General features: G+C 35.3%; 1 protein-coding gene across 1 annotated transcript; it reads right to left on the reverse strand.

Annotated features, from left to right (window-relative positions):
* Positions 1 to 1619: 1619 nt before the first annotated feature.
* LOC106067981 (cartilage matrix protein-like) lies at positions 1620 to 18147 on the reverse strand. Its single transcript, XM_013227265.2, has 13 exons — positions 17993 to 18147; positions 15497 to 15542; positions 13153 to 13283; positions 11674 to 11825; positions 10616 to 10819; positions 9998 to 10071; positions 7848 to 7862; positions 7399 to 7591; positions 6918 to 7000; positions 6293 to 6390; positions 5969 to 6032; positions 4386 to 4520; positions 1620 to 1979 (listed from the first exon to the last, which is right to left on the reverse strand). The coding sequence occupies exons 1-13, from the start codon at positions 18023 to 18025 to the stop codon at positions 1915 to 1917; spliced, it is 1293 nt and encodes a 430-aa protein (XP_013082719.2). The 5' UTR covers positions 18026 to 18147; the 3' UTR covers positions 1620 to 1914.
* Between the last annotated feature and the right edge of the window lie 412 nt (positions 18148 to 18559).

An 18559-nucleotide genomic window follows, 5' to 3' on the forward strand; every position in this document is an offset into this window, starting at 1 on the left:
CTTTCCTCATTGATGTCAAGAACCATGGAATCTTTTACTGGTTACCAAATCACTCTTTGTCGTGCGGTTTGCGCGCTGGACTGTTGTTTGGATTTATCGATGGTCCCGGGTTCAAACCTTGCCCACTCCCATCCCCCATTGTCCTGCGGGAGGTTTGGACTTGGAAGTAAACTATCTTCAACTCTGAAGGAACATCCGAAACATGTAAAACATTTTACAAACATTGTCTATCTGTTGTTTCACTAAAACTATTTTAATTATTTACTGCTGCTTATCAGGTGTGGATGTCTGTCTCTATGATACTCCATAGTTGAAACCCTGCATCCTGCCCACATTCACCAACATCCTGCAGGTTTAGGCTAGGATGTAATCATCTTCATTTGTAAACGAACATTGAAATCTTATGAAGCAAAGCAAAAGTAGAATTCATTGTCAAACTTAGATTTTATGTATGTATTGTTCAGTACACTGACTATGTCTACATTTAAACACTTTCAAAAAGTTTATTGGATTTAGTAAATGACACACAAGACAGAAAATTAATTTCTAACAGTTATTTTACTTTTTAAATGCAGAATTATTTTGTTTGATTTAGAAAGGTATTTACAAACCCACAAATTCTGATTGATATATAGTGGGTAAGGGCTTTTATGTGGCTTTAAATAAATGTGTGGAACACCATAAAATAACTGCATCCGGTGACATTGACAATTAAATTCTTTACAAATGTTTGTCTTAGTTACCTTCCTTTTTAATATTGATTGTGTAAGGTCTCAATATTTTTTGTTTCTATTAGTTTCAAACTAAAAGACATAATTGATTTGAACTCAATGTTTTCAACTTATAAAATATTTGTCAGTTCCACATTTAAAATCCGGATATGAATACACATTTATGATAGTTTGAATAGGATTAGAAAACTGGGTATGAGGTATAAAAAAAAAGGTAAAGGATTATATGAATAATTACAGGGTGATAATTTTTTTTTAAATTTATTTCAGTGATAGTCAACAATACATAATGTATAGCAACCAGTTGTGTTTTAAAATCAGTTATGTATTATGATGGGCAAGATAGCCTTTGGAAACTCTCAACCAATACTCATAAGAATTTTAAAGTTTTAAAATATTTTTTTAAAACTAGCAAACACTGAAATTCTATCCTTTCATGGGGGAATATCGTTTTCAATTCCAAAAGTTCGGTTAGTTATAGATCTATATAAATATCTTCTTTACCTAGTCCTTAGTCTGTTTGGGCAGCACATATGATCTGTCAACCGTCTTTTTCCATTAATGTCTTAATATCTTTTGCCATGACTAGAACTTCTTTCAATGACAGGCCCGTACATTTGAAGATGTCTTCACATCGCTTCTGCCTTTCCTTCTTTTTTCTCACACCATTCATTGTATAGAAGTCTTAGCGAGCCAGCGAGGATCTCATTATTTGGCCTTACATATTGCTTTTTTTTTTTTACCGTCCTCAAAAGGGCTGTGATCATGTTTCGCATTTCCAAGTTTGCAATATGTACTTTGTATTTAACTTTCGAAGAACTGAAAATCTGGCCATCTTCAAGTAATTATCTTATTCAAAACAAAACAAAAAAATTGATAACTCTAGTCTAGATCATTATAATTTTTTTTTAAAGAGTTCCTTACAAAAGTTCAGAGCCTAAGGAAAAAAAACAAAAAACATTTGAATATCTGACAGTTTTGAAAGGCATGATTTTCTACAATGTATTTATATAACGTATACAGCTTCAAATGGTAATGTAAGACATGTAAGATACATATAGTGAATTCGAGTAACTGCTTCATTGGACCAATGAAAACTCCTGCAATGTGGTGCATTCCAATCATGTTATGTACAAAAACTCATTAGCTTCCTCTCATGTTATGTACAACAAAATACCAGGGTCTAGTTTCTTGGTTTGTTTTTTAGTGCGTAGAATGGTGCTTGCTTTGCGGTGGCGCTTATTGCAACTGAAATGAATAGAAAGGTTTCTTCGATTAGATGTTTAATTGCATTACTTGTAAGCCCGACTAACTGTAGGCTTATATTTGGCTTACAGCCACATAAAGATACTTTTGAATGCTTGCTGTATTTTTTACATAGTTACTATTAATAAAAACCAAACAATTTAAGACATCCCAATTCCTATGAGATTCAAAACTGTGTTTTGAATAGACCTACATCACCCCAAGACGAAGACTATGATTTACCCAAAAAAGTCAATAGGTCTACGTGTATCCTAGCAATGTAACGTAACTTTGACATGTGTCCATTTGAACAGCCCTTGAAATGACTGGGAATCTTTTTAAAGTGCTGAGTGCTCAAAAACACACAATTGTCAACTTTTAGCGTACTACAGCGAGACCAATCAAACTATGACGATTGGTCTCGATTTCAGCCCAGATAGCTAGAAAAATCATAAACAAGAGCGGACTGGCCATTTGGGCAAATGCCTGGTGGGCAAGTGCCTAAATGGATCGGTCGGGCTGCCGAATGGACCACTTTAAATATAAGTCCCGCCAACCAGATTGTCCCTAACCTTACTTTTTAAAAAATAAAATGTCTGTACTGTGTAATAATAAGTAGGCCTACATATTCAGAAATAATGAAATCACCTCTACCACTATACCGTGTTTTCTGTGAGTTTCATTCCTCTATGAGCTATATAAGACATATATTTTAGTCCTATAGAAGTCGAGATAGTGTGAACATACTCGAGTGACATTAAACTTTAACAAAAATGAGTGAGTACATTTATTTCTTAGTCTCTTGAGGCAGTAACGTTTACGGCAGTCTGTAGTCAGAGGCGTAGTGAGCAAAACGTGCGCCCGGGGTAAGTTACTTTATTGGCGCACCCCTGCCTCATTTACCATGAACATCACATCTCCGTGTGGCGCCCCCTGAGGGTAGCGCCCGGGGCATCGTGCCCGCCTCACTACACCTAAGACTAAGACTGCTGTATTGATCATTACGGAACTTTGTTGTGACATTTAGTGGTTTGTTTTAAGTCGCAGTAAAAGGACGGGGAAATATAACCAATTTGCCAGTCGTCATTTAGGTTGTCCCTAAATATTTCCATTAACCCTTTAGACGCGAGTGGTAGTTTAGCCTCTAAACCAGTGGTTCCCAAACTTTTTTGTCTCGTAGACCCCTTGCCATGTTTTCTGATTTTCGGTAGACCCCCTGCTTAACTTATATTGCATTTTTGCACATTCATAAACTAATTTTTAAAAACTAATTTCTAACAGCAGTGTATAAATTAATTAATTTGCCTCATGTATTATTGTACAAGTTTTCGCAAAGAGCAGTTTTTCGTGTATTTCTTGATCTTTCACATTTGGCTCAAATATTGGTCCTGCGGAGCTGTTTTCACTAACAGGAGAAGAGGCAAAGTTGAGTTACTAAACCAGTAAGCTTCGGGCAGGAGGAACTCATTAGCCTTGGCTTGCAGCCTACCTAGATGAAGGAAAATAGAATTCAAACCTCTGCTGCTTTGCAGCTATACACCCAAACATGGGAAAGGCTTCGTGAGTCAGCCCTGGGGAAAAATATGGAGCTGAAGACCATTAGGCAGTTTGCAGCTTTAATGCTCATCCTACCGATGTGCCCTTGAACTGTAGTGTTACTAAAAGAAATTCGTTTCATAATATCAGATAAAGGTTTGTGTAAAACAGTTTTTAAAACTACTTCAATGTTTTATCTATAGTGTTTTTCATATTTGGCTATAGGTAAAGAGATCTTTTAAGACGTTCAAAAAACCACCATCTTTTCTATATGATGTTGAAGAAAGATTTTGTGGATCTATTGTGACATTTTTTTCTCACTTTTATCTTTTTATCAGGGTGGCATCGTCTCAAATAATGCTCCAGTTTAATTGATTTCATATGGTTATAAAATATAGACAATCGCTTATTTAACAAGGAAATAAATAATCAACGCTTTAAAATCAAGATTTCTTTCTGTTATATATTAGTTACATGTAGACAAAATTAACTATTTAGATTAGTATTGTAATTAAATACAACTATTTTACTTTTGAATAATGAAATAAATATTTATAACTAAAGTACAAATCATTTATAAGTGTTTGAAATAGTTACATTAATGGGATGTGAACATTAAAGTCATAGACCCCCATGGACATCTCATAGACCCCCAATTTACTTTTTCACTTTCGTAGACCCCTTGTAAGTCTTCGTAGACCCCTGGGGGTCTATATAGACCACTTTGGGAATCACTGCTCTAAACACTAGCATTGTAAATCCACTTCGTATGCACTCATTGTAAAAAAAAGCTCAGCACTTTAACTTAATTAAGGGTAAAAAAAAAACAGCCAAAAAAGATCATAGTACTGTAAATACTGAAGTGTAACTTACTGCCCAAGCAAGCGGTCTTGATAAGCTTGTCCTTGATTAAATTCAGTTTGCTGTAATCATTTGCAATGAGAACGAAGTCAGGGCGATCAGCTATCGTCTGCAACTCTCCGATATCAATAGTAGTGCCGTCATAGCCTGGAATGAAAAGTACTTGAATTCCTCAAATAGGTTTGAACACTGAACCATATAAAAAGTGTATATGTATATGTCAAGAGGCAATGGAAACATTGTTATGAAGTGTGTGGGTGTGTTTCTATGGTGACGGTGGGAAGAGGTTAGCGATTGGTTGTGAATGATGCAAGATAGGTGGCATTGTTGTCACTTGGTCTTAGTTAGGACTTCCGAACGTGAGACTGAAAGGTTGTGTGTTATTGTAGTGAGTTAGATTTTGTTAAAGAATATTATTTAAGTTTAGTATCTTTATTTTATCTTGTTTCACCTTGATTTTGTCCATATTATAATAAAAGTTTATTATTATAATAAAAGTTATATTTAGTATTGTTAAAGTTATTTCAAGTTTTATTAGTTAAGATATATTATGCCTACAGCGGTTTAGTTGTCTACCAGCAGTTTGATGCTACAGGTCAATGGACAACGGCCGTCAATAACAAGCATTCAAAGTTTATTTGGGATTGGGGGGGGGGGGCTAAGATAGTCCAGAGGAATGATATGCAATGCGTTTAGTACCAACTTAATGTTGTTGCAGGAATTGTCAAGAGGAATGCCATAGTTGACTAATATACTGATGACATACTATAGGTTCATTTGCACACTAGCGCGTCAATGCAACACCGCTTGTGTTTACGTAATAAATAAACGCAGTTGCTAATATATCTTCCCTCATCAACACTTGTTAGTTAATTGTATAACACAAATATTCCACAAACGTTTAAAGGGGCTCCACTCTTGATTTGTTCTCGAAGTTGGCCTGTGAAGTCATAGCATTTTCTCCTTGCCGAAATGCTTTGCTTTTTACTAAGTATCCGCCTTCACCCCTCCATCAGTCAGTTGAAACAGTTTCGCAGTACTAACTATCTAAGCCATACGAACAGGCCAGGTGATAGGCTTCGTTATTAGAAGCTTTTGATACACATAATAATTATAGCTTTTATATAGCGTTACTTTCATGCTTATAGCATTCTCAGAGCGCTATGGTCCAATCTCATTTGTGGACTAGTGGGGGGAGGGGGTATCTGGGAGATGGTTTTCCGTGCTGCCTTTAGGGGCGCAGTAAACACAAATCTGCCCTAGTCGCCTTCATAGTTAGCCAAGCCAAGCCATGTTTAGCTTCTCGACCACGCTTCCCATATACGGGGAGGAGTACTTCATAGATAATCTGAGATTATACATCATCGATAATTTTGTATTTCAATGCAACATCAACTGTTCTGTTACTTTGTTTTTCTCATCATTGTGTCGCCTTTCAAGGGCAGAATGTTGTTCATTCTAAGACAAAGCGGACTGAACAATAATAATCACAATAAATTACGGTACAGAATACAGAATTACAGAATATACACTAGAGCCCTGTGATTGGAATCTGAGTTTGTCCATGCCCAAAATGGTTCTAGTATATATCTTACCAACACCAACAGCAATTATTGTAAATCCTTTACTCTTGGCATTGGCTGCTGCTGCGGCTGTTTTCTGACATAAAAAGGAAAAAGAAAGTTAATATTTCATATACGTTTATATAAATACATATATATATAATATATATAATATATATATATATATATATATATATATATATATATATATATATATATATATATACCTTTTTCAATGTGGGGACAAATTATTACTTTTCTTGTATTTTAACGTTTATTATTAATTTACTAGAAGTTATCTATCTATCTAATCCAATGTAATCTAATCTAATCTAATCTACTAGTCTTTGTACTTACAGGCTTACTTTGACTTTGCCCATCTGTAATCACAATAGCTAAGTTTGCAATATTGGGCCGCACGTTTGGCAAGAAGTTTTTCACCATGTAGTCGATACCTAAAAATAACGATTTGGTATAATATAGATGGTTGTCTTACATTGTAAGCCTATATGAAGATTGGCCAATTTGTGAGAGTGTTAAGATAACATGAGATAAGATACGGTAATTTTTATTGGTCCAACCAAAAAGGAAATTCAGTTCGACTACAATTGACCATCTCAAAGTAACTACTGTAACAATAACAATATAGATGCAAATACGAAAAACATACATGCATGAAACATATACACACTCATAACCAGCGCTTTATAAATAGACTTCTATGAACTTCTCGATGACGACAGATGATCTTGTAATACTCTGACCGAAAGTGGGATGGTTTAATTGATTCGTGAACAAAACTTTTTTTTTAAACAATCCGTTTATTGAACTTGCTTTATAAGGATTATCTTCTGACTAACAGCAAACAAACGAGCTACATAAATAATAAAAGCTAAGTTCATATCAAAATTCTAACATAAACTATGTAGCAAGGAATGTCCTATTTGATTATGTTTCATCTAACAAAGAAATATCAACCGACCTAATCCAGTCTCTGTTCTGTTACCGTGCTTCCATTCCAACCTCGAGATGGCGTCTTGTAGATCTTTTTTGTTAGTGTATCGGCTGAATTAGGAAGAACAACAAATGAAACTAAATATCTCGTAAGTAACATTTAAATTAAAGTATAATCTAGATATAGATCTAGATAGATTTATATCTAAAGTATATCTTGAAAGTTGAATGTTAACCTGTCCCCCAGTTGACAAGAAAAGTAAGACAGTATCAAATGTGTGGTTATTTGGATGAGTAGCTTGGCTACATATCCAGGGGAGCAGAGTTCGTATCCCGACTCCAGCTGGATTATGTTTGCTGAGAGCTTGAAGGCAGCACAGAAACCATTTCTCTTACCCTTCCCCCCCCCCCTTCCATGTCCATGAAAAAGATCAGCTATGGCATAATAAACATGAAAGAGGCGATAAAAAAAGTAATTTTGTATATTACTGTAACAAAGTGAAACCTACTCAAAAGGAATGGCAGACTCTGAGTAAACCCTATCTCCAAACATCACTGCTGCTACTCGAGCAGAACTTGGATTGATCTGAAAATCGTCAACAAACTCCTTGATGAATTCAAGACCCAGAGTGAAATTATCCTGGCCAATACTCACGGACGAATCAATCACGAATGAGATATCCACTGGATCATACTGACAATCTGAAAGAATTGGAATATCATGTCTTATACAAACAAATAAAAACCACAAAAGTTACAACAAAAATATATTGAAATTCTTTCTAATTTAATTGGTCACAATCGCGAAAATGACAAAACCAAAAATACTAATATGAGATATTAATAATGGCATTGAACATTGTTCTAAAACCAAATGGTGGAGACAATCGATAAGCTATTTGATTTTAGTTAATTCAGAGTCATAATCTATAGCATCCATACCAAAAGAAAAACTTACCAGGCTCCGGTCTGACTGAAAAACAAATAAAAAGAACAATAAAATTTAAAGTCGATTTCGCAATGGAAAACTCTCAATAGAAATATCCTCGATCTATATTCTTATGGTAAAAAACAAACTGTTGGTCCTATATAAAGTAGCCTATATCTTGAAAGCTTAATATTTATACAATGGAAAAGCAGCTCTACAGATATTTTGTCATTTTCTTGCAATTAACAAAAATAAGTTAAAAAAACAACAACTGCCGATTAGAAATTTCAACACTAAAACTCTTTCGTAATGAAAAATGAGAGAAAAAAAATTTGTATTTTCTTGGTTCAAATTGAAGGCAGCAGAGTTTTTCCCTAATAAAGCCGATCACACCTGAGATTTGAGTAGAGTCTTATTCAATTTTGTTTGCATTTGTAAATATCTTTGTTTATCTTCTTTATTGCTTAGAAACTCCAAGACCCACATCTTCACGGCATGCGAATCGATGTTGAACTTTTGTTGTTGTTGTTGTTGTTGTAACTTTGTTGGCATTTGGACGGAGACTTTGGGGGATATTTTTTTTTTTACCTTTGATCGCCAACTATGTGTCTTTTCCTGAAAAAAAAAACCTGTTCTGGAAATGAAATATAAGCCTCATGTCCAGCCCCTCTGTCGCGTAGTTATCCTAACTCTGTTTTTTATTTCCTCTACTCGTAGTAATTGTACGGGGCGAGAGTGCCTTGTATTTTGTTTTGAATTGTTTTTGCTACGTCACAAAGTCCGGTGACATTTATTGGTCATTCTTTGTCATGAGGCAGTTCACCCTCTGAATTTGGTTGAAACGGACGGTGTGTTGGTCCGTAAAAGGTTATTATATCTATAGTCTGTACTAGTTTCTCGGACTTATTATTCAGTAGGATTTTTGGACCCCTGTTTAGGGCGAGTTATTCGTTTGTGATATCTCTTATTATAAGTTGTATGAGGTTGTCACTATTTCTAGTTTTAGAGTAGAAGTTAAGTTTTGTGTTTATTTCGTTTATAGGGTGCCAGTGTTGGAGTTGTATATACTGAGCTCGAGTCTGTGCTAGTGTGGGCGTCGCTTGCCGTCTCAGAAATATATATTCCAGTTTTCAGTGTCATTGTCAAATTGGCGATCATCTGAGGTCTAACTTTACTATTACCGAGGTTGGCAGTTTTGTGACGTCAGTCGGTCAGAGTCGGTCTCCAGTTCCGCCGGACCTAAAATCTTAGCAACACGTGAAGTCTAGGAGTTGGACTGATTGTTAGAGGCTGTTTTAGACGAATGCCATTGAGAGGATTTTACAGTTGAAGCGCTTATGTTCATTACTTGTTCCGGCAATAACAATCTCCTGCCACTCAGCTACAACTTGCGTCTGTTAGTGAGCTCTTTAAAAAAGATGCTAACCACAAATTCTACAAATCTAAAGCACGACTAACACTATAACTCAATCTGGTCAAAGATGTATTTTTTTTTAATCTTTACTAACTATATGTATATATATTTTTTCAATGCTTAAATAATTTAACAATGTCAAGTCCTCTAATTGTTTTGTGTGTTGATTGTATTCATTTTCCTGAAGAAAACCCCCCTGCCATCAACACCTCTCTTATTTATCAGTATTTTTTTAAACTATCAATTTTTTTAGGTAATCCAGCATCCTCCGTCGTCTTAAAAGAGTTTTAAAAATCTTATCTTATCTTATCTTATAACCTACCGATGTTCCTTCTCCACAGTGGATATTTACATTCAGTCAACTCATATCCAAGGGTTAATCTGTGCATGTTAATTAGAGACTTAAACTCTACTAAGTCATTGGCTTTCCTGGCTGACTTAGGCCTATATAACCTGATCGATCCTTTAATGACACTAGAAAAGAAAAGTATGGTACGACTTTGTCCTAGTATAAGGAATAAGAAATGTCTCTTCCTTCAAAAATGTAAGGTACTGATTTGACGTCCCAAAACTTACTAAATTCAAAACTCAACATGAGTGGGAATCGAGTTTAAAACGATCTGGCGCTTTACGGCCTCTATCGTTATGTACCCCATTATTAAGTTACCCTGTATCGATATTACCTGCCCTGAAAAAAAAGTAGAGTTCAAACTACGCTTGCCTATATTTTCTTGTAAGATTTGTTATAAAAATAATAATCACTTACCATTACAAGTTTCAAACAGCAGCCTGACGACAATGTCTGGCAAACTTGTGTAGCTGGCAACATTGAACACATGCCTGAACAAAAAAATAAAAGATTACATTTTTTACTTGGGTTATTTTCAAACTGAAATAAGCAAAATAAAGTAAAAATACTTTAAAATAAAACAAAAACTTAAAATAATGAAATTCGAAGAATGAGGAGATGTAAAGAATTGAAAGTCATGGCTATGTCGTAGGAGATCAAGATAAGTAGAAAATAGAACGTCAAGTTATTTCATACCTAGGACAGTAACTTAAGACTATCTCTACATTTTATGTTCCCAAATAAAGTCTGTTTGAATAAGTTAAACAAAAACTCCCATTCTTGATTATTTTCTATACTAACTCTTACTTATTTGGTACACACATGCATATCTGGTTCTCACACACATATCTGGTACACTACACACACATACATATTCGGTAAACACACACATATATATTTGGTATTCACAAACATACAATGCGGCACACACACATACATATTTGGTATTCACACACAAACATATTTGGTAATCACAAACTGCATACTAAATACTCAAACTCTAAACCTAGTGGAGTTTTCGGGGGTCACACTCACTTGGAATCACTAGCTATGTTGCGTAGTTCCTGCTCAGAGATGTCCCTTCCAACTCCGATAGCAAAAACTTCAAGACCAGACGACACTGCCCTGGCAGCTTCACTTTTAGTGCGGTCCCCATCTTGAGAGTTTCCGTCCGTCAGAACGATGGCCACTTTACGTACTCCTTGCCTGGCTTTGGGAATTTGTCTGTCCAGCATGTATCTGAACAAATGTAAGAATAAAATTAATGGTAAAAAAAAAATATGTATCAAAATGTTTAAAGAAAATACCCAGAACGAGTCAACAGTATCATATGTAAATAACATTCAAATAAGCTTATTGTGGGATCAGCACACAGTTCAACGCATTGATTCATTAGCACATTCAAATCAGTGAACATCAATACTGACCATTGGGAAGACATAGCTCTAGACCGCACCAGATGGAGAGAGACAGTGACCAAGAAAGCTATGGATAGCGAAAGAACATGGGCATCAGCTCTGGAAGCAAAACGGACAATGCGAAAAATGGCCAGCTCCTCTACCACCGAAGCAAAAGCCACCTTAACCTGCGATATTTGTGGACGGGAGTGTCTCTACAAAATAGGGCTCCACAGCCACAAGAGGAAGTGTGCGAGATGAACTATAGTCGTTCTACGACTGAAGGAGACCAATGACACAGTTCAACGCATTGATTCATCAGCACAATGTTCTGAACATTAATTAATTAGCATATTGTTCAGCGCATTGATTCGTTATCACACATTTCATCGTATTAATTAGCACATTGTTCAGTGCATTGATTAATTAGCACTCTGTTCAGAGCATTGATTAATGAGCACACTTTTCAGCGCAAAAAGATTAGCACATAGATTAGCACATAGATCAGCACACTGATTAGCAATGGGACCAGTACAGTTACAAGCCTTGCTGACGTCCTTACCCGATTGCCTGGAGGGCATTGAAAACTGGATGAGAAGAGACAGACTAGATCTTCAGTGGTACCCTACGTTGTCAAAAAAAAAAATGTTCCCACTACTCAGATCCATGCGTGAAGTAATAGCAAAACAAACTTACGCTATTGCCGCCCCTGTCTCTGTTCTCGACCCGCCTCTGTACTCTGTATTTGAAATGACATTTTTTAGAGCTTTTTTATTCGTGTAGGTGTCAAAGTCAAAGGCGAGATCTTCATTCACCTTATCGCCGTAAGTTACAAACGAAACACGGACCTGGAAAAAGAAGACGCAAGTTAATAGAAATTTACTTTAAGCAGTCTCAGCTATGTGAGTTAAGGGACTTAAAACAAGAAGAGTCCATGAATAGAATGATATACAACAATTAATATCATTTCTAAAAAATAATACATTGTATAGAACCTAGATAATTAATTTCATTTCATTCACTTTGTCATGTAGCGGAGAAATACATCAAATACAATATAGGCTAGATTAGAGAGCTCCGGGGCCGGATTTAAGACAGTAAGAGATTGTACAGCCGCCCAAGGCCTCAACCTTTTAAAGGGACCTCCGCATTTAAAAAATGTAACAATTTTACCAAAAATATTAAATATTAGAAAATAATGGGAAATGAGTTTCAATTTACAGGCACTCTATTTTTTCCTTCACATATACAAATGCCTTTAGATTTAATAATATTTTAAATTGCATTTTTATTGAAACTTGAACTAAAATCAGACACTGCATAGGTTTGTGGATTCTTGTTTATTTCGTTTATTGCGTAACTAAACAGACCGCATCACAAATGGGGAAATTAGAAACAGGATAACAATGGCTATCGGGCCATACGATGACCTGCTGACTACAGTCAGAGAACGCGAAGTTTAACTTTATGGCCATATCACAAGGTCCTCAGGGTTTGTAAAGACTTTCCTGCAGTATTAGCCGGATATGCTGGATATTGCTGATAAAAGTTTGGATATTGCTGATCTACTGGATTGAATTTAGAATTATGTCAAACATGGAGGATGTTCCCTTCACATTTTTTTAAATTTTTTTTTTATTTTACCACGAAAATACAAGTAGAGTGTTTATATGGGTTTACCCGTTCAGCCAACATAGTCATATCTAAAATAAAATAATGTGCAGACGGGTTTAACCGATTTCTAAAAAAGTTTCGCTCTTTAATAGAGATACTAATAGGTACTTTTTGTTTACTTTTAGGACACTCCGGTCGTGGGAGGAACATTAAACATACACTACGGTCTCTGCCATGATCTAAGGAACATTTATACCAAGTTTTATCAATATTGGTAAAACGGTTTTGATTTTTATTCGGGACATAGGCTACATACATACATACATACATACATACATACTTACATACATACATACATACATACATACATACATACATACATACATACTATATATATATATATATATATACGCCTTACGTTCTGCTTTATATTATAGATTTATTGTAAAAAAAATCTAATGTGTAGAAGCCTATGTTAGAACTATGGTTATTGATCAAGTTTTCAATTTTAGGTACAAGTTAGGTACAGAGATAAAGAGTGGGGTTTTTGCTCGAACTTACGTTTTGTGGGCCGATTTCAAATCTTTCCACAAAATCCTCAACAAACCACAGAGCTTTGGTGAAGTTCATTTGCCAGATACTAGAGCTACTGTCAACCACGAAAGAAATGTCCAGCGGACCTTTCTTGCAATCTGTAGAAATATTCAACAATCAACATGCATTGATAAGCTCGTTTTGTCCAAAAAAAAATGTTTTCGAAAGAAACTTAATTGTACACGTACTAGAGCGATAATGTGTTGCAAAATCCACGCTCTCATTCCAGACGTATAAGGTTTTATAATACTTTCTTTACAAAGTCATGACTACTCTCAACTTGATCAATCTAAGGACTATATGGGTTACTCCAGACTTTGTAAAGTAAAAAGTAAAGTTCCCTTTTCAGACCTTGCGATCTATGGGGCAGATGATGTAAGGGTCATCTGTTTCTGTGGCCTACGGTTAACGAGGGTGTCATGTGGCCAGCACAACGACCAAACGCTTTTCCTTTCCCCAACTAATGTCAGTTACCCATTAGAGATGGATGGACTCAGAGGCACCCTAAAATCCCGAAATTCAAAATCTCAGTATTCACCAGGATTCGAACCCGGAACCCTAGGTTCGGAAGTCATGCGCTTTATCACTCAGCCAACGCGTTTTCACTCCAGACTTTAGATACTTTTTTTGTAATTAGTTACAGTGTCAACATTTATTGTATTGTTAAATTTTAAATTCATTTGGACCTACATAGTTTACAATATATGTTTTTTTCGACGAACCCGAGGAACAGTTTAAAATGTCCAAAATTTGATTCAGGTACGGTATACATCTGACTGAATAGATGATTGGATGCGAAATTTATTATTTTTATTTTTACTTAATAACTTTTGTTATATTATATCATATGACAACTCAATACAAAATATATATATATTGAATGTTGTCTAATGTTTCCGGGTTGCCATGGTAATGGCGGCCATCTTGAAAATAAACAAAAATTAGTTCATATAGGAAAATTCTAAAATTTTTCAAAATTGATAAATTTCAAAGCTAAAAATACTTACACCTTAAAGTAGAAAGGTGGCTGGAAGGAGCTAGCTAGATTTTATACATTTTCCCTTAGTATTGTGCATTTTATAATTTAAAAAAAAAGGGTGATTTTTTTACCTGTAAAATGCATCCACATTTTTTTTCCAAAAGATCATATATTAAAAACTTCTTCAGATAAAGTCATTAAAACTAGCTGATTCTCTGTATTATTTATCTCTGAATATGTGTACCAAATTTGACACATTTATCTCTATTAGTTCTAGAGATCTTAGAAATATGTTACGGGGGGGGTCACAAAAAAATGCATTCACTCAAAAACAGTGAATTTGTATTCAGAAAAATATGGAAAATAGTCTTCACCATGCATCATTAAAATGCTTTTTTTCAATAAAAAATGCTATTTTTTAGAACATTTTTAGTGCCAGTTTATAAAATACATGTCCAGCTATTTAATTAAACCAAAAATTGAAAAATCGATTTTTTTACCAAAATTGACTCCAGTAACCCCCCAAACTATGATATTAGACGTAGGCCTATATTCTGTTTTCGTCCCTTAACTAGGTCAACATGATATATGCACAGAAGGCCTAAATCAGAATGACCCTCTGTTCTGCGTGACATCTAATGGATTCACTGGCGGATTCAGGGGGACAGGGGCGGCGGTACTGGCGAACTGACTCATTGATCAAGTAATCTCTTAAACTGCCGTACAGATTCGCATAAAATTTCGTACACAGGTTCTTTTTACCTTCTAGGCGCTTATTGAAAACCGGTTTTGACCTGAAAACCGCGGTACGTTTGGAAAAAGGGGGGGGGGCGATTACTTCTACCAACTCCCTTTTCCTACTCTACCATTTGATGCTAAGGGGCGGTTTAATTTTAATGCAGAAGTCAAAGTTTATTACCAAAATTAGTCAAATATCTTTATAATGTATGCTAGTTATTGATATTTTAAGACTTTTATATTTGTTGCTTCGCACTTTAAACTTAAACTTTAATGATTTTCATAAAATGAAAGAAGGTAGGCCGTACCAAGTAGAATTGAGAGAGGCGCCCCCCCCCACAGGTCCGTTCCTTTGAGGGTGGTAGGTATGTTAGTAGAAAAAGTATATAATTTGTGTAAAAGAAAGGTCACTAATATAAGTTAAATATGCTGTATATAACATTCTTATATCGAGCGCCCCCCCCCCCATCTCCGCGCTAATGTCATGCGCAATCATTAATAATAAATATGAAATCATTCTACCGCCCCTTCCCTTTTCAGCTGAACGTGACTTCATGACTTAAGTTTTAAAAAAAATCAAGAAAAAAAACTTACCCACTAGGTCATCTTCACACGAGCCTTCGACGACACTTGGAGTTACCTGATAGAATGTGTAGAAACACAAGAGTTCAGAAGCATTGTGGTATTACACATATTCCATCTGATAAGACAAATTCATACAAGTTCTTCTATGTCCGCAGTGTCGTTAGACCATGGGACGGGTTACATCAGTCAGTCAAGAGAACCAATGACTTAACAGATTTTAAGTCTTACATTAACATGCGCGACTAGATTATCTCACGGATACAAACAGGACGCATTTCTGATTTGAAGGAACGTCTGTAACTTAAGATAAGCAGTGGCGTCACTGGGTGGGGGCTTACCAATGGTGCAGACTACACCTGGTAACATTCATCAGTAGGCTACACCACAGTATTGAGATGTCAGTAACAAGGAAAATGAAAACAAAATTACTAGAAGCAAATATTAAAGTTTGTAATAATCAATGAATAAAGAAAATGTGATTTTTTTTTATTATTAATCATTAACAAGAAAAACATGTTAAAAAATACATTTTCTAAAAAGAAAATACTTCCGTTATACAACTTTCAATACAATAAAATAGAGTCTAGAATCTAGATGTCAATTATATTAGATTTACGCCAAGAAATATTTGTAGAGCTTAGATATTCTTTCCATAAACTTGAAGCAACGTTAAATTAAATTTACTCAGTTATCGCATTATCGGTACACTATGGCTGACTACTATTACGGCTTATTACTACTATTATTTAATAATTGCAATGAAAAGCTTTTAATTAAATCTGGACTTAGAAGACGATGCGCAAAATTTTCCTGAACATTAATTTATTAAACTCTTCTAATAATGCTTTACGTTCGCAAACGCGATAGTCCTTTCAAGAACGCGATATTGGATCTAGACCTAGATTTACACTCTAGCCAAATTTACACTTATTTATTTTTTATTATTTGATAACAGACAGACTAGAGTTTTCCCCATGTGGCCAACGAAATAGCCATTAAATTAACTGTTCAATTTATAAGAAAACCGTTAGAGCCGTTTTTTTAAAGATCAGGTTCCTGGTTTAAGAAGTTCTGACTTGAATAGAGGCATTGTAAAGAGAATAATCCGACGACAGATTTTAATGGGAAGGTATATTATGGAGGTTATTTCAGGTTAAAAGAGATACCAACCATAGAAACACCTCTCATTGCTCTCTAACACAATCAAGTTATATGCAGCATGATATTAGTTTTAAGTATCGAAATAGTAGCAATTAATCTTTATTAGCCGTGAGGAAATTTGTCTTTCAATTCTGCATTACAAATAACAATACAAAATTACACACAAAATATACGTTTATACCCCAGTTTCTCTTTGACATTAGGCCTACAAGTGGAATATGAAAAGTCAACACATTGAGAGTGTGTCCTTAATTCATTTTGGTGCTGTTTTTTTTTTTCTTTCAGAATTCGTTAGTGCACCAACGTTGACTCTTTAACAATCTAATGCCTCAATGGCTGGTTTTCAATGTGAAATTCATCTAACAAAGTAGGCCTACAAATTAATATTTGTTTAGTCTTATACTTTTATATTGATTCAAATACCCCAGCTTATAATAAAACACGGCTTCTTAACATTATGTTCCTCTTGCATGTTTTTATACTCTGCTAGAACAGTGTTTCCCAAACTGTGAAACCCTAGTGCTCCACGAAGCCTGAATAGGTGTTTCGCAAGGCCTGAATAGGTGTTCCACGAGCTACTGGGATAATTAACTAGTAGGCCACCAAGTGAATTAATCTCTCAAAAAAATAAGCAAAGTGTTCCGCTAAATACTCAGAATGTGCAAGGTGTTCCGCTAAATACTCAGAATGTGCGAGTTGTTCCGCTAAATACTCAGAATGTGCGAAGTATTGCGATAAGGAGAAAGTTTTGGGAAACAATATGCTAGAAGAATGTTTTACGTAGGACTTATTAACTCTATTGTCTCTCAGAGATTCCTTCACGCCATGGGCTCACGTCTCTTTTGGTTGTGACTCGCAAATCTACGACGTCATTCTCAGTATATGGACCAAAAAGTTTGGAACTCTTTCCCCACCGAGTACAAGACGGCACTCTTGGCTACTTTAAAGAAGATATTTAAAACCTGCTCAGAACTTAATGAGATTAGTTTCCCTTGTTGCCATGGCTGTGTTGTTTCTGTTGTGAAGTTTGTTTTTTTATTCGAGAAAAGAGTTCTTGTAATCACGAATTTCCATAATTATCAATAAAGCAGTCTTAGTCTTTAAGTATTCAAAGCTCTTTGAACCAATATTATGTTTTTCTACAGCGCTATATAGGCCATAATTACAATCGTAATGTCGCAGATGAGCAGCAATGGCCAAATATGCTCTAAAAAACAACGTATTTTATGTCTAATATTTTTTTAGGAAAATCAAAAATGGGAAAATATTTTACTGCAGTATACATTCAAAATATTATACAATAAATAAAACAAAAGTCGTATCTAAAAAAGAATGTTGTATTACCAAGGCCAAAGCTGCTACCAGGATCAAAAACATCTTGCTGACGTCCTGATGTCCGCGAAACTCACCAAATGAAAAGTCACACTCAAAGTAGCCAATTGCTTTTTATAACGACCAAGTCCAATAGCCCAAGGTCACCCACACAAAACCGTGTGTAGGCCATTACTCACCGTACTTAATTAGATAAGTATGCAATTACGTACTCACGACTCTCGTTAGTAGCCCTGGCTTTGTTACATGCTATCAAAGATTAAAGTAATTAGCATTTTTGTGTGATTAGGTCTGTATGTTACACCTACAATAGAACCATTAGAATAGATCTAATATCTATGAACCAGACTCTGCACTGGCCTATGTAGAAAACAAAATACAGGGCACGTGCAATCAGATGAACTCTATGTCTCTTGTAATGTGTTTGAATTCAGTGAATTTGTAACCACACTTGTCTCACAACAAACACCCTTTTTTTCAGCTTAACTCTTTCTCTCCGTAATTATTTACCACATTCTGGTGGAATCAACGTTGGTATCGTCAGTTAGGAGAGAAAGAGTTAAATAAAAAAAATACTCA

This window comes from Biomphalaria glabrata, chromosome 12, assembly GCF_947242115.1.
Source record: "Biomphalaria glabrata chromosome 12, xgBioGlab47.1, whole genome shotgun sequence".
Taxonomy (NCBI): domain Eukaryota; kingdom Metazoa; phylum Mollusca; class Gastropoda; family Planorbidae; genus Biomphalaria; species Biomphalaria glabrata.